Below are 24,657 nucleotides of genomic sequence, written 5' to 3'. Positions count from 1 at the left end.
CAGACAGACAGACAGACAGACAGACAGACAGACAGACAGACAGACAGACAGACAGACATGGGGGGGGATTGAAATGGGGAGGCACAGGCAGAAGGTGGAGAGTGGGATGTGGAATTTACATCCCTATTAAGTATTTTTGTTATGCCTGATATCCAGGACCTCTAAGAGTCTCTCTTATGTAACCTAGGCTGGCTTGGTGCCTTTTTTTTTGGTCGTGGGGCTTGAACTCTGGGCTTGGGCACTGTCCCTCAGCTCTTCAGCTCAAGGTGAGTGCGCTACCACTTGAGCCACAGAACCACTTCCCCTAGGCTGGCTTGGAACTCTCAAGCCTTCCAAGTGCTGAGATTACAGGTATGTGCTACACACCTGGCTCACTACAGATCTTAATTCACCCAGCAACAAACATGCAGAGCATTCCCAATGACACAGTTGCTTCCTGACCCAGAAATTGACAGATATCCAGGCCTGGAGATTTGAAGAGTCTTGGCCTTGACTACCTCAGCCATCATCTGTACCTGTTCCAATTTGACTGCCACCTTTGCTACAGATCCCAATTTTTCTTTTCTTTTCTTTGTGATAGTCATGGGGCTTGAACTCAGGGCCTGGACACTCTCTTAGAGCACTTTCAAAAGGTCAAGACTAGTGCTCTACCATTTAAAACCATAGCGCGACTTCTGGTTTTCTGCTGGTTAAGAGTCTCACAGAGTTTCCTGCCTGGGCTGGCTTTGAACTGTGATCCTCTCATCTCAGCTTCCTGAGTAGCTTGGATTACAGGCATGAGCCACCAGTACCCCATCCCAAGTTTTCTATCAGTGTCTCACTCTTACTTCAACTTCAAACTCTCTCCATGTCTCAACCACTGTGAGAGCTCAACTTCTGCCCCATCCCCAAGCTCTACCCCAGATCCTCCCCATCAATGCCCCAGCATCTTGCCCCCTTCTAAGCACCTGTCCCCAGGACCACAGTTATAGCCCACCTTAAGGCAGTTGTAGCCAATGATGCAGAGGAAGGCCACCAGTGTGTGTAACAGACTCAAGCACCGCAGAGCAGGTTCCATGTAGCCTGTACTCTCTTCCAGGAAATAGTATACCATGTTTTCATCCTCATCACCTTCTACCTCCTCACCGGCCCCTGAGCCCCAGCCAGAGCCACTGCCAGACCCTGCTCCCGACATCTCTCCAGCCGCTGAGCCCTCCATGTCATCTTCTCCTGGTGGTGAATCTGAGACCTAAATTCGGGACAGAGATCCATTAGGGAAGGGGATCCTGGTATTCGCAGCACCTTATCTGTCCCACCCTGTAATCACTAGCATATGTTCAGCAGCCTCCATTCCTGAAGTGAGACACTGGGCTTCTAACAGATATAGACTCAGCTGAACTATGCTCAAGATTGAGGAGTAGGCCTAGGACAATAGCTAGTAAATCAGACTCTGCCCTGGGAACTTGTCCCGAACTGGGAGATGGGATGACTGGGGAGTAAAAAGAATTAGAATGGAGCCTGGTGCCTGTGGCTCACACTTGTAATCCAAGCTTCTTAAGAGACTCTGAGGATCACAGTTCAAACCTAGCCCAGACAGGAAAGTCTGCGAGACTGATCTCCAATTAACCACCAAAAAGCTGGAAGTGAAGCTGTGGCTGAAACTAGCCTTGAGAACATTAGCCTTGAGTAAAAAAGCTCAGGGACAGTGCCAAGGCCTTGATTTCAAGCCCCAGGACTGGCACACAAAAAAAAGAAAAAAAAGAAAAAAGAAATCAAGTCACAAAAAATATACCTTACTGATGTCATGCAACCCTTAAAGTGGTAAAACCAGGACTTGATCTCCCAGACACTGAGCTCTGACCTCTCTCTAGCCTGTCTCTGTGTCCTGTGAGCTAGTCCCCTGGCCAGAAGCTGACTGTCCCTCCATTCTGTGAGCTGCTCACTTCCTCCTCCCCACATTTCTATTCTGAACTGACAGGAAAGCAGAGGAGCTTTGCCAACTCGGTAAGTGTCCTGTACATGGCACAGCCTCACATGTGGCAGAGGTGGGCCACACATACAATAACTCTAGCTCCTGCTCCTCTACTTCCCACAGCCACTCATATCTGCCCTAGAGGGACCCCACACTGTTCCCAGACCCAAGTACCAAGCCTGAACCATGCAAAGGATGCTAAGCCCCATACCTTGTATCTGCAGTTCAGGATCTCTGGGGGCCTGTGGAGAGCTAAAGATCCCCCCTTTCCCACCCCAAAGCCTGGATAAGGGCCTGACCCATGTGACCAGTACCTTATAAAACAGCAGGATGAAGTTGATGGCAAATGCCAAGAAAAGGGCAAGGAACCGCAGAGTGTAAAAGTTCCGGGAGAGGTAATTCTGTATGTGAGAGAGAGACAGAGAAAGAGAAAGAGAGAGGAGAGAGAGAAGGGAAAGACAGAGGGAGAGAGACAGAACACTCACAGTCTGGTCTCTTTCCTGGAGAACCCTCCCATCCATCACTTACCCACCATCAGAGCTCCTGGTCCTCAACAGCCAACCCTATTAGCTCCTACTTATTGAGTGCTTGCTGTATAGCAAGACCTGGGTGGAGAACTTTATATACACCAATCGGTTTCATTCTTACTACAACCCTAGGCTTTCTAGACAAGAAAATGGGCTTAGGGCTCAGAGCCAATGGCTCATGCCTATAATCCTAGCTACTCAGGAGGCTGAAATCTGAGGATCTTCCCAGCCCAGGCTGAGAAGTCCATGAGACTCTTATCTCCAATGAACTACCAAACAGGCCAGAAGTGGAGCTGTGGCTCCACTAGCTGTGGCTAGTGGTACAACACTAGCCTTGAAAAGAAAAAGATGCTCAGGGACAGTGCCAGGCCTTGAGTTCAAATTCTACGATCAGCACCAAAAAAAAAGAAAAGAAAAGAAAAAGAAAAAGAAAAAAGAAAACAGGATCAGGGAGGTGGTATTTGGTTCAACATCCCATAGTAGCAGACCTGGAATGATGATGACTGTGGTGGTGGTGGTGATGATGATGATGATGATGATGATGTCTGTATGAGGTATGGAACCCAGGGCCTTGCATATCCTAAGCAACCTCTCTGAGCTATATCCCCAGTCCCATACCTGAGAATTAAACCTTAGTAGTCACGCACCTGAGTCTATACTCCAACCACTATATGCTGGCTTGCAGGTGATGTTACCTGTATTGTTTTGGTGCAGGGACTAGGGCTTGAACTCAGCCTGGGCATTGTCTCTGAGTTTTTGTGCTCAAGGCTAGCATTCTACTACTTGAGCCCCATCTCCACCTCTGGCTTTGGGGAGTTAACTAAAGATAAGAGTCTCACAGACTTTTCTGCCCGGGGTGGCTTTGAACCATGATCCTCAGATCTCAGCCTCTAGAATAGCTAGGATTAAAAGTGTGAGCCACCAGAGCCCGGCTCCATCTCTTCTTTATCTCTCCACTTCCTCCCGTGTCTCTCATTCCTCGCACAAACCCTCATGACATGGCCTTCTGTTGAACTTGTGTCTCTCACCCCCACTCCCCACCTCAGGATTGGTGGGAGGGAAGAATAGTCACCATGCTTTCTCCAAGGATGGATGAGAAGATGGACTGTTGCATAGGAATCCCTGACAGCTTAGACCCCTGCAGGAGCTGGGGTCAGGGCCTAGTCCAGATACAGAAGGCCATGCAATAGAATACACAGGGGAGTCCAGATACAGAAGGCCATGCAATAGAATACACTGGGGAGAAAGGGGAGATTAGAGCCTCAGCTGGCTAGATGGGTAGGGCCTAAGCAGGTAATGCTGGAGGAGCAAAGATGTGGAGGTAGGAATAGGGATTGGGAGTCAAGTGAGGGTCATTTGAAAACAATGCCCTACTGGGCCCCAGACCCTAGCCCTTGTCTGGAGACAGCTCTGCCTTCTTTGCCAGCCTGGCTTCTTTTCAGACATGAGTGTGTCATAAGTGAGTTTTCTTTTTTTTGGGGTCCAGTCGTAGGGCCTGAACTCTGGGCCTGGGCACTGTCCCTCAGCTCTTGAGTTCAAGGCTAGCGCTCTACTAGAGACACAGCACCACTTCCGGCTTTTTTCTTTTTGTGTATGTGGTGCTGAGGAATTGAACCCAGGGCCTCAGGCATGCAAGGCAAGTGCTCTACCACTGAGCCACCTTCCCAGCCCCTCATAGGTGAGTTTAAAACCAGCGTGAGGAGGACAGGTGAGTTTCTCTGTGAGAAGAAGTTTCATGAGTCTTTAGGGGACCCTCACCAAGAACTTCACCCTCTGCACTTCCAGCTCCCCCCAGAATTCCAAGCCTGCACCTCCAGCTTCCTCCTTTTTCGGAGGGGGTGGAGGGGGTGCTGTCTTCGTGGGAGGCTCCTCCGGTGGGGGTTCTTGGACTTCTTCCTTCTCCCCGTTCTCAGTACTGTAAGGCAGGATATCGGAAGAGGTCATGAAGTGCCTGGGCAATTCATTGTTCAAAATCATTCACAAAGGGTCCTGCCTGTGGCCTAGCTCAGATCTAGAGATGCTAGGAACACTGAGTAATGAGACATCCATTGGCTCCACCTTCATGGGATTCCAGCCCAGTGTAACTAAGGGGGAGCAGTCCTAACTGGAACGAAGGAGGCAAGAAGCTAAATGAGACATCTGGTCAGCCTAGGAGGGAGCCACATAGCATGACAGACAGACAGTGAATGCCCATAATCCCAACTACTCAAAAAGTGGAGATAGGAGCCAGGTGCTGGTGGCTCATGCCGGTCATCCTAGCTACTCAGGAGGCTGAGATCTGAGGATCAAGGTTCAAAGCCAGCCCAAGCAGGAAAGTCTGTGAGACTCTCATCTCCAATTAACCACCAGAAAACTAGAAGTGGCACTGTGACTTAAAGTAGCTGAGAGCTAGCCTTGAGCAAAAGAGCTCAGGGATAGTGCCCAGGACCCAAATTTAAACCCCATGACGAAAGAAAAAAAGAGCTGGGCACCAGTGGCTCACGCCTGTAATCCTGGCTACTCAGGAGGCTGAGATCTAAGGATCAAGGTTCAAAGTCAGCCCGGGCAGGAAAGTCCGTGAAACTCTTATCTCCAATAAACCACTAGGAAAAAACAAAACAAAACAAAACAAAACCAAACCGAAGTGGCGCTGTAGCTCAAATGGTAGAACGCTAGCTTTGAGCTGAAGAGCTGAGGGACAGAGCCCAGGCCCAGAGTTCAAGCCTCACAACCGACAAAAGAAAAAAAAAGAAAGAAAGAAAGGAAGGAAGAAAGGAAGAAAGAAAGGAAGGAAGGAAGGAAGGAAGGAAGGAAGGAAGGAAGGAAGAAAGAAAGAGAAAAAAAGAAGAAGGTGGAGATAAGAGGATCACACAGTCTAAGTTTGGTCTGGACAAAACACAAGACCCTATGTGCAAAACAAACCTAAAGTTAAAGGACTGGGGGGCTGGCTCAAGTTGCAGAATTGCTTGCTTAGCAAGTTCAAGACCCTGAGTTCAAACTCCAGTATTGCTAATAAATAAATAAATAAATAAATAAATAAATAAATGGTATCATGGAGGAGACATATGAACCTGAACAGAAAGAACTAGAAAACTCAGGAAGCTTGGAGGGAAAGTGTTCCTGGTAGAGGGAACAGCTTGGAGTTAAGAGAACAAAATTTATTCCTAAGCCGGGTGTTGGTGGCTCACACCTGTAATTCTAGCTACTCAGGAGGCTGAGATCTGAGGATCATGGTTCAAAGCCAGCCTGGGCAGGAAAGGCTGTGAGACTCTTATCTCCAATAAACCACTCAGAAAACTGGAAGTGGTGCTATGGCTCAAATGGTAGTGATCACCTTGGGCTAAAGAGCTGAGGGACAGCACCCAGGCAGAGAGTTCAAGCCCCATGATAAAAAAAAAAAAAAAAAAGAAAGAAAGAAAAAGCATTTATTTCTTTGCATGGGTTCTTTCCTTTGTGTCCCTGGCTGGAATGTAGGGTGACCAGGACAGCTTTGTGGCTTGACCTCAGGAGTCTCCCAGTCCAGATGGGAGGTGTGTATAGGGCCTCAGTTCCCCCTCTTCTTCCCTGAGACACTCACTCAGCTTTCTCTGGTTCAGGCTCTGGCTCTGGTTCTGGAGGCTGTTCTTCTTCCTCTTCTCCTTCCACCTGGGGATAGGACACAGGTCTGAATCTTCTCAGGGCTGGCCTGCCTAATCCTACACTGGCCCTCTGTCCCAGCAGCTCATCCCCCATTTTCAGGTTATCCAAGAGATACCCTCACCCCAGGGAAGAGGGGCTATCATTTTCTCTCTTTCGCTTTCATTCGGTTTCTTTTGTGCCAACACTGGGGTTTGAACTCAAGACCCGGCAACTGACCCTGAGCTTTTTCACTCAAGGCTAGTACTCCATTTCCAGACTTTTGCTGGTTAATTGGAGATAACTGTTTCATGGACTTTCCTGCCCAGGCTACCATCAAACCGTGATCCTCAGAGCTCAGCCTCCTGAGTGTATCTAGGATTACAGGTATGACTCTTAGAGTCAGCTAGGACTTCTTGTTTTCACTATACAGGAGGTAAATTGTACATGGTCAGGCTGACTTCATGGAAAGCCTTTATCTGCTGTGGCATCTCATCTCCTTGACAACCACAGGTCAATAAGGCACCTAGACCTAAGGATGCTTTGGGGGTCTTTCTGTTTTTGTTTTTATTTTTGGGTCAGTCATGAGGCCTGAACTCTGGGCCTGGGCACTGTCCCTCAGCTCTTCGGCTCAAAGCTAGCGTTCTACCTCTTGAGCCACAGCACCACTTTTGGCTTTTTCTGCTTATGTGGTGCTGAGGAATCAAACCCAGGGCCTCAGGCATGCAAGGCAAGCGCTCTACCACTGAGCCACCTTCCCAACCAACCCCTGGGGGTCTTGAGTGGGCTAATTTCATACAAACCATGTATCTCTGAGGGTCTCTGATCTCTGTCTTCTTGGATCTTTTTAAACTTGGTTCCTATTCCCCTGTGATTTGTTTCTGGGACTCTGGATGTACTTTACTGCAGATGTCTTTCTCTTTCACGTTGGGACCCTTTCTCTAGGTATCTGTCCCTGGCTCTTTTTCTAAGCATCTCCATCTTCCACCAGCTCATATCCACCCACCCAGGGTCTCTCTCTCTCTCTCTCCCACCCCATCGCTCAGCACCCAGATGAATCCCAGCTCACCCCCAGCTTCCTCTTGAGGATCGGGGAACCCTCAGGCGTAGGTGGCTCCACTGGAGTCGTATCACCCATGTCCCCGAGACCACCAGCCCCTTCAGGCCGGAAAGGACTCCCATCGGCCACAGCCACAGCCCGGTCTGCACCGCCCTGTCGGGCCTCATCCGATGCCGCCTCTTCTTCACCTGCACCCTCCTGGGTGTCACCCTCGCCCTCACCCTCGCCTTCACCATCTGCGTCACCACCTGGCCCTGTGGGCTGCTGGCCATGCACCTCATCACCAGTGGGGTCAGGCATGCCCGCCAGGAGCTCAGTGACGGTCACTTTCTTGGCACTGTCTACCAAGCCACCGCCAAAGAGGGAGCCCCAGAGGAGGCGCAGTGTGCCTGCTGCTGCCCCAGCACCTGCTGATCCTGCCTGGGTCACCACCGCCCAGAGCAGTGCCACCACCGCCGTGGCCGCCTCCCGCGCTGTCAGCCGTCGCAGCTTCCGCACCCGCCGCCGCAGGCTGCGGTAACTAAGACCCCGCAGCGCCCGGCTCATGGCAGCTGCCAACCTCGCAGTGACACCAGCTGCCACTGCGCCTGTGGTGCCCTCGGGACCTGCCGATCCCTCCTCGGGAACCTCTGTGCCAGCCTCAGTGGCACCCTCGTCCTCCGACTCCTCTGGCTCCCCCTCAGGCTCCGAGATCTGTGCTGCAATCTGCATCTCAAAGATGGTGTCCTCGCAGAAGCTCACGAACAGCTCCATCTTCTCCGACTCACCACCCTCATTCACCACGTCGAAGATGAACTGGCGCTTGGACTCCTTCACCTGCAGTGCATATGAAGGACACAAAGTGCCATCAGTGGGGGGTGAGGAGGGACGGGAGGCTGGGGACCACAGTGACAAAAGGCCCAAAGGCCAGGTGCCAATAGCTCACATCTCTATTCCTAGCTACTCTGAAGACTAAGATCTGAGGATTGGGGATTCAAAGCCAGCCCAGAGCCGGGTGCAGGTGGCTCATGCCTGTGATCCTAGCTACTCAAGAGGCTGAGATCTGAGGATTAGAGTTCGAAGCCAGCCTGAGCAGGAAAGTCCATGAGACTCTTATGTCCAACAAACCACCAGAAAACCAGAAGTGGCACTGTGGCTCAAGTGGTACAGCGTTCGCCTTGAGCTAAAGAGCTGAGGGACAGCGTCCAGGCCCAGAGTTCAAGCTCTATGACCACCTCCCCCCCCAAAAAATATGTATGTATGTACGTATGTACAGCCCAGGCAGGAGAGTTGGTGGGACTCTTATCTCCAATGAACCACCAAAAAGCCAGATGTGAACCAGGCACCACCGGTTTATGCCTAGAGACTCAGGAGGCTGAGATTTGAGGAGGAAGGCTTTGTTTTTGTTTTTGTTTTGTCGGTCAAGGGGCTTGAACTCTGGGCCTGGGCGCTGTCCCTCAGCTCTTCAGCTCAAGGCGAGCGCTCTACCACTTGAGCCACAGCACACTTCTGGTTTTTCTGGTGGATAATTGGAGATAAGAGTCTCACATACGGGGCTGGGAGGGTGGCTCAGTGGTAGAGTGCTTGCCTTGCATGCATGAGGCCCTGGGTTCGATTGCTCAGCACCACATAAGCAAAAAGAAAAAAGCCGGAAGTGGCACTGTGGCTCAAGAGGTACAGTGCTAGTCTTGAGCTGAAGAGCTGAGGGACAGCACCCAGGCCCAGAGTTCAGGCCCCACGACCGGACCCCCCCCCCAAGAAAAAAAGAGTTTCACATACTTTCCTGCCCAAGCTGGCTTTGAACCACAATCCTCAGATCTCAGTCTCCTGAGTAGCTAGGATTACAGGTGTGAAACACTGGTGCCCTGCTGAGGATGGAAGTTTGAAACCAGCCCAGGCAGGAAAGTCTGTGAAACTCTTTATTTCCAATAAACTACAAAAAAAAAGAAAGAAAGAAGGAAAGAAGGAAAGGAAGGAAGGAAGGGAGAGAGGGAGAAAGAAAGAAAGAAAGAAAGAAAGAAAGAAAGAAAGAAAGAAAGAAAGAAAGAAAGAAAGAAAGAAAGAAAGGAAGGAAGGAAGGGAGGGAGGGAGGGAGAGAGGGAGGGAGGGCGAGAGGGAGGGCGAGAGGGAAGGAAGGAGAGAAAGAAGGAAGGAGGGAGGGAGAGAGAAAGAAGGAAAGAAGAAGAAAAGAAAGAAAGAAAGAGAAAAAGAAAGAAAGAGAAAAAGAAAGGAAGGAAGGAAAAGAAAAAAGCTAGAAGTGGAGCTGTGGTTCAAGTGGTAAAGTACTAGCTTTGAGGAAAAATAAAAAGTTCAGAGACAGTGCCCAGGCGTTGAGTTCAATCCCCAGGACTCAAGCGCACGCATGTGCACACCCCCCTCATCCCACCCAACGCCCCCCCCCACCCCCAGAGCCAGAAGTGGAAGTGTGACTCAAGAGGTAGAATACCAGCTTTGAGTGAGAAAGCTAAGAGTCAGCATCCAGGCCCTAACCTCAAGCCCTAGTACTGGTACACAAACAGTAACAACAACAACAAAACAACAAAACCCAAAAAAGGTCGGGCATGGGCTTGCCAGAGCACAGCAGCCCACACGTGCAAGGTGTGCACAGCCCCACGTGGAGTGCAAGCCTTCTGCTCACCTGGGGCATCTCCCACTGGGCGCGGTTGGTCTCTGAGATCTCGAAGTAGATCCTCTCAATGCGACGTGAGGCTCCCATGATCTCGATGCGGCCCAGGTAGGGCCGGAAGTACTCAAGGATACTCTCAGCCAGCTCCAAGAAGGTGCGCAGGCGTGGGTCGTGTGGCACGTGCTCGGACAGGTTGGTCAGCAGCACCGCCACATTGAAGCCGATGTCACGAGCTGGTTCCTGGAAGCGGTTGGCAAACTCCTCGCAGTTGATCATCTCATTCTCATCTGCTTCAGAGCAGGAAAGCAGGAACTGGATCTCCGGGCCAGTGAACTGCTTCTGACTATCCATAGCCTAGAGGTAAGTAGGAGAGGTCAGTGGGGGTGACTCAGAACCCCCAGTGCTCTGCATACAGCAGCAGACAAAAATAAAAGACTAGAATCTTACATCCAGAACCCAAGGCTGGCCATCCAGCAAGGAAGGCTGTTGCCAACCATCAAAATTCTGAAATGCTACATTTCTTTTTCTTTCTTTCTCATGCCAGTACTGGGGTTTAAACTCAGGGCCCAGGAGCTGACCCTTAGCCTTTTTGCTCAAGGGAGGAGGGGAACATTCTACAACTTGAGCCACACTGCCTACCCTCTTATGTACTTTAGAAAAATGTAAATATAATTTTATTGTTATGATTAAGGTGTTGCACAGAGGGGTTATAGTCTCCTAAGTCAGGTAATGAGTACATTTCTTTTTTTTTTGGACAATGTCACCCCTTCCTTTGCTTTCCACCAATTTCCCCCTCCCATCTCAGTCTACAAGCTGCATAACTCATTTTCCATATAGTGTTTGCTGAGTACCATGCCTGCATTTGGTCATCTTTCCTTCCTCCATTTCTGAGGGCAACCTCCTTGCCCTCCCATAAGACAGAAAAAAGTAACAAAACATCACGGCACTGGTGGCTCATGCCTGTAATCCTAGCTACTCAGGAGGCTGAGATCTGAGGATTGTGATTTGAGGCCAGCCTGTGCAGGAAAGCCCATGGGACTCTTATTTCCAATTAATCACAGAAAAAGCGAGAAGTGGCCCTGTGGCTCAAGGAGTAGAGTGCTAGCCTTGAACACAAAGAGGCTCAGGGATAGTGCCCAGGCCCTGAGTTCAAGCTCCAGGACTGTCAATAAATAAATAAATACCACCACCACCATCAACAAAAAGTCCATATTGGGGCTGGGAAGGTGGCTCAGTGGTAGAGTGCTTGCCTCGCATGCATGAAGCCCTGGGTTCGATTCCTCAGCACCACATAAGCAAAAAGAAAAAAGCCGGAAGTGGTGTTGTGGTTCAAGAGGTAGAGTGCTAGCCTTGAGCTGAAGAGCTGAGGGACAATGCCCAGGCCTAGAGTTCAGGCCCCACGACCGGACCCAAAAAACAAAACAAAAAGCCCATATTTCCATTTCCTGGAACTAATTTCAATAAATAGTATTTTAAATGTGCAGAGGCCTTATGCATTTGGGTTCCTTCCTTAAGAGTATCTTTCTTTAGTCTCACAGTTTATATGTGAATGCCTAGAGTCTTATATAATTTATCATGCCCCAGGTATTTTAGATCTAGCTTCCACATGAGCTTTAAAAACATGTGCTGTTTGTCTCTGAGCTTGGCTTACTTCACTCTTTTATGTACTTTTGCAAGCAGTTATTGAAGGCAATTTTCTAAATGTTCTTGACCACACCAATAGTAAGAACGTATTGCACAATATGACTCAAAAGAAAAAAAATTCTAACTTCCTATGCAACCGTATTTGTGATGACCTATCTCTCCCCCCCCTTTCTCTCTCTCTCTCTCCCTTCCTCCCTTCCTTCCTTCCTATGCAACTATACTCTGCAATGTCTTTCTTTTTGGTACCCATTCTGGGGCTTGAACTCGGCCTTGGCACTGTCCCTGAGCTTCTTTTGCTCAAGGCCAGTGCTCTATCCCTTGAGCCACAGCTCTACTTCTGGCTTTTTATTAGAGATAAAGTCACATGGACTTCCTGCATGGGCTGGTTTCAAACCATGATCCTCTGATCTCAGTTTCCTGAGTTGCTAGGATTTACAGGCATGAGCCATGGGTACTTTGTTTTTTAAAGATGCTAGTTCTGATTTAGTAGATTAATTTTGTGACCTACAATGGGCTGCAAAATACAGTGTGAGAAATGTTGCCATGGTATGAATAGAAGTGAATTTTTTTTGTTGTTCTAAGGAGTGCTCTGTAAAGCCAAGAACTTTGCAAGATGCTTTCTAAATGAGTAAGAGGCTCTGCACATCGTGAAGGGTTCTAAAAACCACAGGGTATAGAGACAGAATCACCCAGAAACTTCTCCTCTTCTGCCCTGTCTTCAGCCACCTGCCTTTCTCCATGATGACCGGTAGAAGACAGTCTTTTCTCACCCCTAAACAGGTCTGGGGCCCATTGCCCTCCAAATTAGCCCTGTGATTTTTTTTTTTTTTGCCAGTCCTGGGCCTTGAACTCAGGGCTGGGGCACTGTTCCTAAGCTTCTTTTGATCAAGGCTAGCACTCTTCCACTTGAGCCACAGTACCTCTTCCAGCCTTTTCTGTTTATGTGGTACTGAGAAATCGAACCCAGGCTTCATGAATGCTAGGCAAGCATTCTATCACTAAGCCACATTCCCAGCCCCAGCCCTGTGATTTGCTGTTCTCTTTTTGTCATCATTTATTTGCCTAGGACTTTGCTTGTTTATGCTGGTACTGGGGCTTGAACTCAGGTCCTGGGTGCTCTCTTTTAACTTTCTTGTTCAAGGCTGGAACTCTACCCCTTGAGCTGTACTTCCAGCATTTTGGTGGTTATCTGGACCTAAGAGTCACATGGAGGGGCTGGAGATGTGGCTCAGTAGTGAAGTGTTTGCCTAGCATGCGTGTAGCCCTGGGTTCAATTCCTTAATACCACATACGCAGAAAAAGCTGGAAGTGGCACTGTGGCTCAAGAGGTAGAGTGTTAGCCTTGAGCCAAAGAAGCTCAGGAACAGTACCCAGGCCCTGAGTTCAAGCCCCAGGACGGACACACACACACACACACACACACACACACACACACACACACACACACACACACACACACACACACACACACACACACACACACACACACACACACACACACACACACACACACACACACACACACACACACACACACACACACACACACGACTTTCCTGCCTGGGCTGGCTTTGAACCATGATCCTCAGATCTCAGCTTCCTGAGTAGCTAGGATTACAGATGTGAGACCTTCTTTTTTTAAAAAATTGTTACTTATATGTATGAGTCAAGCGGAAAAGGTCAGATAATGTGATGTCAGGAAAATGAACCCTTAGATGTGTATTTTAATGTTTTTTTCTTTCATGCATGTGTTTCTAATGCATTTATAAGATTATCTCTTTGTTGCTTTGTATATCCTTCCCCCACAGTATAACCCCTGCTTTCACTATACTTGATGTCAGTATAACTTGTGGAGGAGATGGGGAAAAACCAGTTGTTTAAGGATACAGGTGGACCTGTTGCAACATTGAGAAGTACAAGTTGTCATGTCCAAAACTAGCTTTACAACGTCGGTGCGGGGGGTGGGGGGGGGGAAGGAGGGGAAGGAGAAGGATTGGGATTGTGGGGGAGGGGGGAGGCTGGGAAGGGATGTGAAGGGTAAACAAAGGAGGAGGCTGCAATGCTTGGTAAGAAATGTACGCATTATCCTGCCCACGTAATTGTAACTCCTCTGTACAGTATGTTCACAAATAAAATAAAATTAAATTAAAAAAAATAAAAATTGTTACTGTAAAGATGGTGTACAGAGGGTTTACAGTGATGTAAGTCAGGTAATGAGCACATTTCTTTCTTTTTCTTGACAGTTGTGGGGTTTAAACTCTGGGCCTGGGCACTGTCTCTGAGCTCTTCAATTCAAGGCAAGTATTCTACCACTTGAGCCACAGTGCCACTTCTGGTTTTCTGGTGTTAATTGGAGATAAAAGTCTCATGGACTTTCCTGCCTGGGCTGGCTTTGAACTGTGATCTTCAGATCTCAGCTTCCGGGGTAGCCAGGATTACAGGCATGAGTCACCGGCACCAGGCTCTACATTTCTTTTTGAAAGGTGTCACCTTTTCCCTCATTTTTCTCTCAGTTTTCCCTCCCAACCACCATCACCCTCATTCTTTTCTCACTATTGTCAGTTTCCCATGTTGAAATTGCCTTATAGAGCTCTAAAGCTGCAGGGACTATAGTCTGGAATCTGCACTCCCTTCTTGAAGCATGCTCTTTCCATAAGATACAGTTGAGGCCTCTGAATACCAGTACTGAATGCCAGCTGCAGAAATGACTGTCAAGTCACCAACACCTAGCCCTAAGTGTTCTCCAGAATGCAGTGCCTTTAAAAATTTTTTTTTTTTCAGTTTTAGCCTGCCAGTTAAGTCTACCAGTTGAACCATGACCCCAGGTCTTTCTGCTTCAGTTATAGATCAGATCAAGTCTTGAACGTTTGCTTCAGCCAAGACTTGGGATCATGATTCTCCTACTTCTGCCTCCTGAGTAGCTAGAATTACAGATGTGAGCAACCAAGTCAAGTCTCAGAATATAGATTCTTTTTTTTTTGGGTCCGGTCGTGGTGTCTGAACTCTGGGCCTGGGCGCTGTCCCTCAGCTCTTCAGCTCAAGGCTAGCACTCTACCACTTGAGCCACAGTGCCACTTCCGGCTTTTTTCTTTTTGCTTATGTGGTGCTGAGGAATTGAACCCAGGGCCTCATGCATGCAAGGCAAGCGCTCTACCACTGAGCCACCTTCCCAGCCCTCAGAATATAGATTCTTAACAGCTAAAGCCCCAGCTGAAATCTCTTTGTAGATGTCAGAAATGGAAATGGCCCAAAGTGAACTTCTGTTTGCAAAAGCCTCTGTGCCCCCACCCACCCATCTCTGGGATAGCAGTTCCACCCACCTAAGTGCTTAAACTGAAAGTGTTGAGTCATCCATGATTCGGCTCTTTTGTCCCACCACCCACACCTGATTTCTCAGTAAATCTGTCAGCTCTGCTTTCAGAGTAGATCCAGGGATCTTCCCCCTCTTTGATCCCAACTTGGACTGTGACAGCGATTTGCTTTGCCACAGGCTCCTGCCACATGATATTCTACCCTTACCTGAGGCCTAAAAAACAAACAAACAAAAAAACAACAAAACTGGGCCAAGTGTTGAGCTATAAAATGTCATGAGTTGCTGGGCACAGGTAGCACATGCCTGTAATCCTAGCTACTCAGAAGGATGAGATCTGAGGACTGTGGTTTGAAGGCAGCCCACATAGAAAAGTCCCTCTGAGACTCTTAATCTCCAATAAACTACTCAGAAAAAGCCAAAAGTGGTGCTGTGGCTTAAGTGGTAGAGCACTAGCCTTGAGCTGAAGAGCTGAGGGACAGTGCCCAGGCCCAGAGTTCAAGCCCCATGACTGACAAAAAAAGAAAAGAAAAGAAAAGAAAATATAGATAGATAGACAGTCATGAATTGAGCAGCACTGCTCTAGCGTGTACTCTTCTTGCCTGCCACAGGCCCAAAGCCCTAGGGGTAAGGGACCACAGACTGAACCAGTTTGCATTTTGTCATCTAGCAGAAAGGCCATTAGCACAGATGATAACTGTTAGAACTATTCATAATAATGATGATTCTCATATGCATTCATGTACTTCATCCTCCAAACAACCCCAAAAGGGTCTGGGGAATATGGCTCAGTGGTAGAACACTTGCCTAGCACACCTGAGGCCCTGAGTTCAATTCCCATTATTGTTTCATCCCAACTTACAGATAAGGAAGCTGTGGTTGGCAGAGAAGTCTGTCCCTCATGTCAGCCAGTCAGGAAGTCATGGCCAGAACTTGGCCACCCACTGAGGTCCTGTGCAGAACTCACCTTCTGGAAGTCCTTCTTAGAGATGAGGCCCCGGGGATCAGTGACATAGTCCTGGAAGGCCTCGGAGCCCACAATGTCCTTGAGTTTCAGGAACATGTCGAAGAACTTGAGGATCATCTCCACGTTGGATGAGGACTCCACGAGCATGTCTACCATCTGCCGGGCGATCATGCCATTCACCACGTTCCCTGTGGGAACTCCAGGTCAGTACAGCCCAGCACAGCATTCTTCCTTGAGTTACTATTATTATTATCATTATTATTATTATTTGGTCATGGGCCTGAACTCTGGGCCTGGGCATCGTCCCTGAGCTCTTCAGCTCAAGGCTAGTGCTCTACCACTTGAGCCACAGTGCCACTTCCGGCCTTTTCTGTTTATGTGGGGCTGAGGAATCAGACCCAGGGCCTCATGCATGCAAGGCAAGCACTCTACCATTTTCCCAGCTCCGACAGCATCCTTTCCTGAGTTTTCTTAGGCTAGCTTTCTCTCTCCAGCTCAGAACCTATGGTTCACCATTGGGCTCATGCTCCCAAACCAGCTTCTATATCCCCCTGAAAAGGGTTACTTCCTGATCTGTATCAGCCTACCGAGAGCCCACCTGCTTGTTTTGTGCTTTTCTCTTTTCTCTCCCAAATCTTTTTTTTTTTTTTTTGCATGGGGCTTGAACTCAGCACCTGAGCACTGTCCCTGAGCTCTTTTGCTCAAGGCTAGTGCTCTACCACTTTGAGCCACAGTACCACTTTTGGTTTCTGGTAGTTCATTGGAGATAAGAGTCTCATGAACTTTCATGTCCAACTCCAGTCCTCAGATCTCAGCCTCCTGAGTTGCTAGGATTGCAAGCATGAACCACCAGCACCCAGCCTTCTTCTTTCTCTTTTGGCAGTACTAGGGTTTGAACTCAGGGCCTCACACTTGCTAGGCAGGCACTCTGCCTAACACACCCTAACACTTTTTTTTTTTTTACTTTTGTTGTTCAGGTAGGGTCTATTCTTTTTGCTGTTGTTGTTATTGTTCAGGTTGGCCTCAGACCACAGTCCTCTTTAGATTATAGATCATCCTCTGCTGGAATTACAGACATGTACCACCATGCCAAGCTGTCTATATCTCTCACTAGCTGGGGTAATCATCAATAAAGCTACCTGTGGGTGACAGATATGCCTTGCATAATTTCATGACTACCCTGGGAGAGAATGTATGACTACTTGGTTTTGCGCATGAGGATCAGCTGATGAAAATTACCCACTCAACATAGCCAGTAGATGGCAGGGAGAGAGAAGATTTGAACCCAGATGCATAACCTCAGAGCTCATATACCAAAACCTTTACTGTACACAAAAGTCCTTAGATTGGCAGGAGGGAGGGGGGAAGCCAAGGATAAAACAGTCAGGACAGATGAAGACTATGGCAAACTGGGATTTTACATACTCTCTAGTTGGCCCGAAGCTCTAGCTTATTTTGGTACCTGTTAAATTTTTTTTTTTAATTTTCAATTAATATATTAAGGGACAGAATCTCACTGTGGAGGCCAGACTGGCCTGAAACTGGTCCTCCTGATTCAGTCTTCTAAATGCTGGGATTACAGGCTATTCTGTGCTTCTACCCCCCACTCCCCAGGTTGTCATTTACCTTCCAGTAGGGATAGCAGCATCACCACCATGTCCTTCTGTAGATCGAGCAGCTCCTTCAACAGCTCAATCTGGCTGGAGTCCTAGAGATCCACAGTCCCACTGTGTCAGGGCTGGTGTCTGCAGAGACACGGCTCCCACTCCCAGGTGCTTCTCCTCCCCAACAGGTCTGAGATTACCCCCTCTCTCCCTTCTTACCTCTGAGGGGACCCGAGTCCTGACATGTTCCTCGAAAGCAGGGGAGGGGGCAGAGATAAGATTGTGGGGGTTGGGGGTTGCACTGGGTGAGGGGGAAGCACTCCCAGCAGGAGATATAAGGGGCATTAGACTGACAGAGAAGGAAGAGGAGACATGGAGAACAGACATTCAGAGCGGAGAGAGAGAAAGAGTGAGCAATGCTGAAGACAGAGACCGAGAACAATGCCTGTTCTATGGTTGGGTGCTCCATATCCACAATCATTGGAAAAGAAAGACTGTGTTCAGGAGGACTGCTGGGGAGACAGCCACTGTGCTTTCTGGTAAGCCACTGTGGGACATAGAGGAGCACATGCCCTGCACAGTGCCTCCTGTGGGACACATGGAATCCTTCACCACAAAGTTCCGCCACCTGGTAGTTAAGTTGAGTCACATACCATTGTTAATATGTGATCATTGTTGACCCACAGGGCTGATTTCATATAGCTCTCTCTGACCAAGTGGAGAAGGCAAAGGAAGAGACCAGAAAAGTGGTAGGTAAAGTTCTTTCAACCCTCACACTAGCTTGGGGAGTTGCTAATTCTAATTCGAACACATTTGACATTCTGAATCTAAGGTTCTGACATATGAGGATCTGCATAGGGAAGAGGTGCCTACCTATGAACCAACCTACCTTCTCACACAATCCCTCCATTTTCAGTTGGTGCCCCCTCAACCATACTCTGAGTTTTCCTGGTTAACCCCACTTCCTGGTTCACAGGCCCAAGTCTAGCCAATCAAGCCCATAAAGCTAACCACACCTTCTTATTCTAAGGGAGGGTACATGACTAGGCTTGGTCAATTAGGTTTCTTTTTTTTTCTGGATACAATGATTGACCCAACCAGGAGCCCAATCAAAGAGAATTTCAGATCTTTTGGCTGGAGTTCTCAGAAAACAGTTCTTTTCCCATTGGAAGTCCAGCTCACCAATTTTCCAGTCTGTAAGCTTCTGCTTGAGAATAAAGCCAAAGAAGACAGGGAGACATATCTGCTGACAGAATTCTAAGCCCCGGATCTGTGATATTAACTGACAAATTCTTTCCCCTGAGCCACAGCACTTAGTGAATTAACTCTGAAGGACTTTGGTATCTGTTTCCACTAGCATTTTGAGATTACATCTACAGTCACTTTAACTGAACTGACATTGAGGTATTGGGCTCTTACTTCAGCTCCTATCAAAGTCAGATTACAGGATTTCTGGCAGTTTTTATGGTACCTTTGGGTCAATTAGAAGAAGAAAAAAAAAATCTCCAGGATGCTTTCTGTGGAGAAATGACAAGTAGAATACTTTACTGCCATCTGCTGGGTAACTTCTGAACTACACAAATATATTTATGATGCTAGGCTAGGGTGCTAGGATGTTCTGAGCTATGGGCCCAGGTGTAATGAATGCATAACTGTATGTGACTGTATGTAAAAGCCTTGAACTGTTGAATATACAGAAGCAGAGCAAATGGATAAAGCGCTTGCTAGGCATTGACAAAGACTGCAAAGACACAAGGACAGTGCGGAAAAGGGAAGCACAAAGATTCTGGTCCTTACATCATGGATGCCTGCCATGGGTGTCATCTGCCGCAGGCACAATATAAAAGCAACACTCCTTCAGTCCCCAGCCCTGATCTTAGAAGGGGCCCACTCCAATTTCAAGGCTGTGGGAACTTAAGATGACCTCATCAGAGAGAAATGAATACTACCCAATACTAAAAGCTCTGACCAGAAGGGGTGGGGCCCAGCACAAGCTAATAATGGATGTATAGGTGGAAACCTAGCTGATTGATGGGGCAAGGTCACACAGAGAGCCAATCTAGAGGGAAGACAGACTTGACCAAGGGGTGGGAACATGTTGGGAGCACTTGGATAAGAAACTGGCTAATGGGACCAAGACCGGACAGGGACTGCTGAGCAAATGGAAACAAGAAAGACCTCAAACCTGAGCAAGCTTCATCATCATGTGGGCAAACACGTGTAGGAATCCTACCACGGCGTCCCAGAGACGGCTATGTGCCAGGCTCTGCTGGTTCCCAGTGCAGGGGCCCTGGGGACAGAGGGAACTGTAAGCCCAGGGAAGGGTGCTATATGGGAGAATGCTCCAACCCACCCCACCACAGTGGGCAGGCCCTACCTGAATGTACTCTGTAAGGCTATTGAACACCTGTTTAGCCACTGACATAGCCTTGGAGAAGTTTCTCTTGCCCTGTTCCTCAATGACATCCTTGCCTGAGTAGTACCAGTAGAAATCGCTGATGGATTCCTATGGGGTGAGCAGGGTGTGAGGACACTCAGGGATCCCTCCCCCAAGTTTCAAACCACATCCCAGTGGTCTCACATCCTCACCTGCAACCGCAAGAGATAGTCCACTGTGCAAATGATGATGTTAATAGTAGTTGTGTTTCCTGTCTGTGTCCTAAGATAGTTCTGGAAATCTAAGGAGATGAAAAGGCATTTATTCATTGGTGGATCATTTACTCATTTATCCAATAAAATTTTGTTGAGTATTTTACCCCCGGTGCTGGTGGCTCACAACTGTAATCCTAGCTACTCAGGAAGCTGAGATTTGAGGATCGCAGTTCAAAGCCAGCCCTGGCAGGAAAAGCCAGAAGTAGTGCTGTGGCTCAGGGGTAGCGGGCTAGTCTTGTGCAAAAGAAGCTCAGGGACAGTACCCAGGCCAAGTTCAAGCCCTAGGACTGATCAAAAAACTTGTTGAATGCCCAATGCATACTAGGGGTACATGACCATTGTTTAGTAACTGTTGCAAATGACCTACTATGTGTCAAAGGGGGATAGGATCATTAAATATTGTTGAGAATCTACTATGCATCAGGTGTTGTGGTGGGACCTATTGTTTCTGTATTCATTTTCCCCCCCAATATTTTGTGTGTGTGTGTGTGTGTGTGTGTGTGTACATACTGGAGCTTGAACTCAGGGCCTTGCTTTTTGTTGTTGTTGTTGTTGGTTGTGGGGCCTGAACTCTGAGCCTGGGAGTTGTCCCTCAGCTCTTCAGATCAAGGCTAGGATTCTACCACTTGAACCACAATGCCACTTCCACCTTTTTCTGTTTATATGGTACTGAGTAATCGAACCTAGGGCCTCATGCATGCAAGGCAAACACTCTACCACTGAGCTACCTTCCTAATCCCTTTTTTTTTTCTTTAATCAAAGCTGATGTTCTAACACTCCCACCACATCTCTACTTGTGGCTTTTTGATGGTTAGTTGGAGATAAGAGTTTCACAGACTTCCCTGCCTAGCCTGGCTTTGAACCATGATCCTGGCATCTCAGCTTCTTGAGTAACTAGGATTACAGGTGTGAGCCACCAGCACCCAGCAACAGTTAGATTTCTATTCATTCCAATTTTGTCATGAACATTAATTTCCGGGAAGTCTGTGGTTTCCCAAGCACCTGCTAAGGGTAACCACAACTTTATGACTGCACATGTTTGTTATAGGAAGTGACATGAAGGAGAATGTCTTTGTACAGGATTTGGATGGTTCCTTTAATGTCACGAACTTTGGGTGTCACATGAGGTTATTTTTTCCCTTCAGCATTGTATTTAAATAAGCAGTTGTGTCATCTTTGATCTTGTCAAACTGGCAGAATCAGAGCAAAAATAAACTTTTTTTTTTTGTCAGTCATGGGGCTTGAACTTAGGGCCTGAGTGCTGTGCCTATGCTCCTTTTGTTCAAGGATAGCACTCTACAACTTGAGCCACAGTGCCACTTCTGGCTTTTTAGTGGTTAATTGGAGACAGGAGTCTCATGGACTGTCCTGTCCAGGCTGGCTTTGAACAGCAAACCTTCAGATCTCAGCCTCCTGAGTAGCTAGGATTACAGGCATGAGCCACTGGTGCCAGGCAAATTTTTTTTTTCAGACAAAACTCTTGTGTATATTGGGAAAGAATCGGAAGATCTTCCTCCTGACAAAACATTTCATGCCACAAAAGAAATGAATCAATCCAAGACTCATTTTAGGCTGGGGAATGGTGGTTCATGTCTATCATTCCAGATACTCTGGAGGCTGAAGATTTGAGGATCACAGTTTGAAGTCAGCCCAGGTAGGAAAGTTAGTGAGGAAAGCTCCAAAAAAACAAGAAGTGAAGATATGGCCCAAATGATAGGGTGTTATCCTTGATTGAAAAAAAATTTAAGAGACAAGCATTCAGGCACTGAGCTCAAGCTGCAGTACTGGCACAATTTAAAAGAAAAAGACTAATCTTAAAACACCAGAAAGGGCTGGGAATGTGGCTCAATGGTAAAGTGCTTGCCTAGCACGCATGAAACCCTGTGTTTGATTCCTTATTACCACATACACAGAAAAAGACAGAAGTGGCACTGTGGCTCAAGTGGTAGAGTGCTAGCCTTGAGCAAAAGAAGCTCAAGGACAGTGCCCAGGCCCTGAGTTCAAGCCCCAGGACTAGCAAAAAACAAAAACAAAAAACAGGAAGTTTTTTCCTTCTACATATTCAAAATACAGAAATTCACCCCGTTTACTGAACTTTGGTGGATGGAACCCAATCCTTACAGGAAAATGAAATGAGTTAAAATGCCCATTTGGGCAAATAAATTGTTTTGGCCACATTGTATTTTGGCATATTTCTTTGGGAAACTGTACTTGGCCAGAAGAGTTGAGTGAAGAGAAGGAGCTAAATCTCAGAAATTCCAAGAGGATTTTGGGAGGGAGGTAGATTGAAGCTGGACAAGACCAGGCTGGTTGGTGGACCATCATGGATAGAGGAGGAGGACAACTGGAGAGCAACTCAGGTAAGTGTGGCTGAAGCCTCCCCACCTCCCCCAAGGCCTTGATGTCCTCCCTACCCAGCCCACACCTTGTCCTCACCATTGTTATGTCCCTCACAGAGCAGCTGTAGGAACCTGAAGAGGTCTTGTGTGAATTCATCATCAGCCATGACCTTCTCTCCTGGATGGGAGGAAGGGACAGGGCCCAGGAAGGATCAGATGTGCCAAGACACAAGCACACACATGCACACAGCACATGCACACTGCAAACACATGCACGAAGTATGGAGGTGCTGGGAAGAGCAGCCACTAAACTTCAAAGACACTGTGAGGGCCATGGGCATCCATGACACCAGCAGGTCTTGACCTCAGAGTCCATGAGATCAGCAGATGGAGACCTGAGGGGCTCTTTAGTCATGAAGCTGGGGCCTCAAGTGTCTTTCTACAGCATCAGTGCCCTGTGATGTCACCACTTGTGTGACAAAACGTCTGACTTGGCAGACGTTCAGGCAGCTGATGTGCCCTCACCCCACCCCACCCCACCCACCCCACTCCCAGGCTGCAGCAGTTAATGGATTACAGAGGTTGGGGTCACTTTCACACAAAGGCTCTGAGCAGGAAAGAAAAGGATTGGGCTGGGATAAGAGAAAGATAGGGACTGAAAGCTAGCCAACTGGCCCAAATGCCTCAAAAGCAGCCAATCCAGGAGAAGCAGAGGGAAGATATATCAACATGGTCTACTCAGAATGGGCAACTGAAAGAAGCCAATCATGGTGGGCTGTAAGGGAGAAGGCGAGGTCATAAATGGGCCAATCAGAGCAGGCGCAAGGGGGGGGGGCAGGCGCGCACCAATCAGAATGGATGATTGGAGGCAACCAATCTGATTGGTGGATGGGAAAACCGCTGACCAATCAATCTGCGGTTGGGACGCAGTGCGCAGAGAAGGTGGGAATTGGTGGGGAGGTGTCACCCCACCCTGGGACTGGGGATCTGGGTCTGGAAGGCCTAAAATATCCAGTTGGAAAGGAACTTCTATGGTCTTTTCTTCTGTTTTTTTCTTTGGTCGGTTGTGGGGCTTGAACTCTGAGCCTGGGCACTGTCCTTCAGCCCCTCAGCTCAAGGCAAGTGCTCTACCACTTGAGCCACAGCACCACTTCCAGTTTTCTGAATCGTTTATTGGAGGTAAGAGTCTCACAGAGTTTTCTGCCCGGGCTGCCCTGGAACTGTGATCCTCAGATCTCAGCCTCCTGAGTAGCTAGGATTACAGACATGAGCCACTGATGCCTAGCTAACTTCTGTTTTACACATGGAGAAACTGAGGCTTAGGGAAGATAAGAGATTTAATTATTTATTTGTGTCGGTTGTGGGGCCTAACCTATGGGCCTTGACGCTGTCCATGAGCTCTTTAGCTCAAGGCAAGTGCTCTACCACTTGAGCTACAGTGCCACTTCTGGTTTTTTGGTGGTTAACTGCAGATAAGAGTCTCACGGACTTTCTTGCCTGGGCTGGCTTTGAACTGGTGTCCTCAGAGCTCTGAGCCTCCTGAGTAGCTAGGATTACAGGTATGAGCCACCAGCACTGAGCTAGATAAGAGACTTTAGTGCCACTTGTGATCAGTGACTCATTTGAGATCAGAATCTCTTATCTTGGGACTCCTGGTCCCAAAGCTTTCCACAGACAGTCAGACAGGTGCCCCCTGCCCCCCACTGGAGGGTCCCTCCATTCTTGGATGTCCCAGATCCTCAGCCCCTCAGGTAGAGGGGGAAGTTGGGAGTTAGAAGAGGAGGGATGGCAGCAGCACAGCACAGGGGAAAAGGGAGGGGGAATTACCGTTCTGGCGATTGATGACTGAGGCAGCCAACAGGATGGGAGGAGGAAGCAGGAGGAAAAAGAAAGACAGACACAGCAAAACACACAGTGACAGTCAGGGACAAGGACACAGGACACACAGAGAGAAACAGCCCCAGACAGAAAGACAGCCAGAAGGAGACAGAGGAGAGCAGGTGAGCAAGTAAAAGAGTAGGAAGTGAAGGTCCAAGCCAAGGAAGAGAAAGAACAGAGATGAGAAAGAGAGGACAGGGAGAGGAGGAGAGGCAGGAAGCGAGGATCAGGGTAGAAATGTTAGACACGTCAAAACACAGCAAAGAGAGGACTAATTAACCCGGATTAGGGACATTAATGAGAGAACAGCAACCAGGGCATGAGACTGGGGTACGTGGAGGGCGGGGTCCATAGGGTGATGGGTAAGAGAACACAGGACAAATGACACCCAAGGTGGCACCCATGGGGAGGGAGATCCTGAGGAATGGAGGATCCTGAGGGAGGGGGATGGCAGGACTGGGATCCATAATCCAGGAAGAATGAGGGGGAGTTTCTGGAAGGGGGTGCCTTGGAGGAGAGGAGCTCT

At 48.2% G+C, this 24,657-nt stretch overlaps 1 protein-coding gene across 1 annotated transcript in view; it reads right to left on the bottom strand.

The window, feature by feature from the left end:
* The window catches only part of LOC138811146 (ryanodine receptor 1), a 112,854-nt gene that overhangs the window by 9,909 nt on the left and 78,288 nt on the right, over positions 1–24,657 (bottom strand). Inside the window, exons 82-94 of the mRNA XM_069998787.1 lie at positions 24,081–24,098; positions 22,351–22,431; positions 19,852–19,940; positions 19,640–19,768; positions 19,448–19,552; positions 17,285–17,366; positions 15,659–15,846; positions 9,750–10,091; positions 7,142–7,948; positions 6,035–6,102; positions 4,237–4,393; positions 2,266–2,352; positions 977–1,228 (exon numbers count right to left, since the gene is read on the bottom strand). Of these exons, the coding sequence (XP_069854888.1) occupies positions 977–1,228; positions 2,266–2,352; positions 4,237–4,393; positions 6,035–6,102; positions 7,142–7,948; positions 9,750–10,091; positions 15,659–15,846; positions 17,285–17,366; positions 19,448–19,552; positions 19,640–19,768; positions 19,852–19,940; positions 22,351–22,431; positions 24,081–24,098 (2,405 nt within the window). The remainder of the gene's footprint in view (positions 1–976; positions 1,229–2,265; positions 2,353–4,236; positions 4,394–6,034; positions 6,103–7,141; positions 7,949–9,749; positions 10,092–15,658; positions 15,847–17,284; positions 17,367–19,447; positions 19,553–19,639; positions 19,769–19,851; positions 19,941–22,350; positions 22,432–24,080; positions 24,099–24,657) is intronic.

The sequence above is a fragment of the Dipodomys merriami genome, unplaced genomic scaffold (genome assembly GCF_024711535.1).
Source record: "Dipodomys merriami isolate MVZ:Mamm:240054 unplaced genomic scaffold, mDipMer1.0.p SCAF_52, whole genome shotgun sequence".
Classification (NCBI taxonomy): domain Eukaryota; kingdom Metazoa; phylum Chordata; class Mammalia; order Rodentia; family Heteromyidae; genus Dipodomys; species Dipodomys merriami.
Note: the sequence above shows the minus strand (reverse complement) of the source record. Positions and strands in the feature narration are given on the sequence as shown.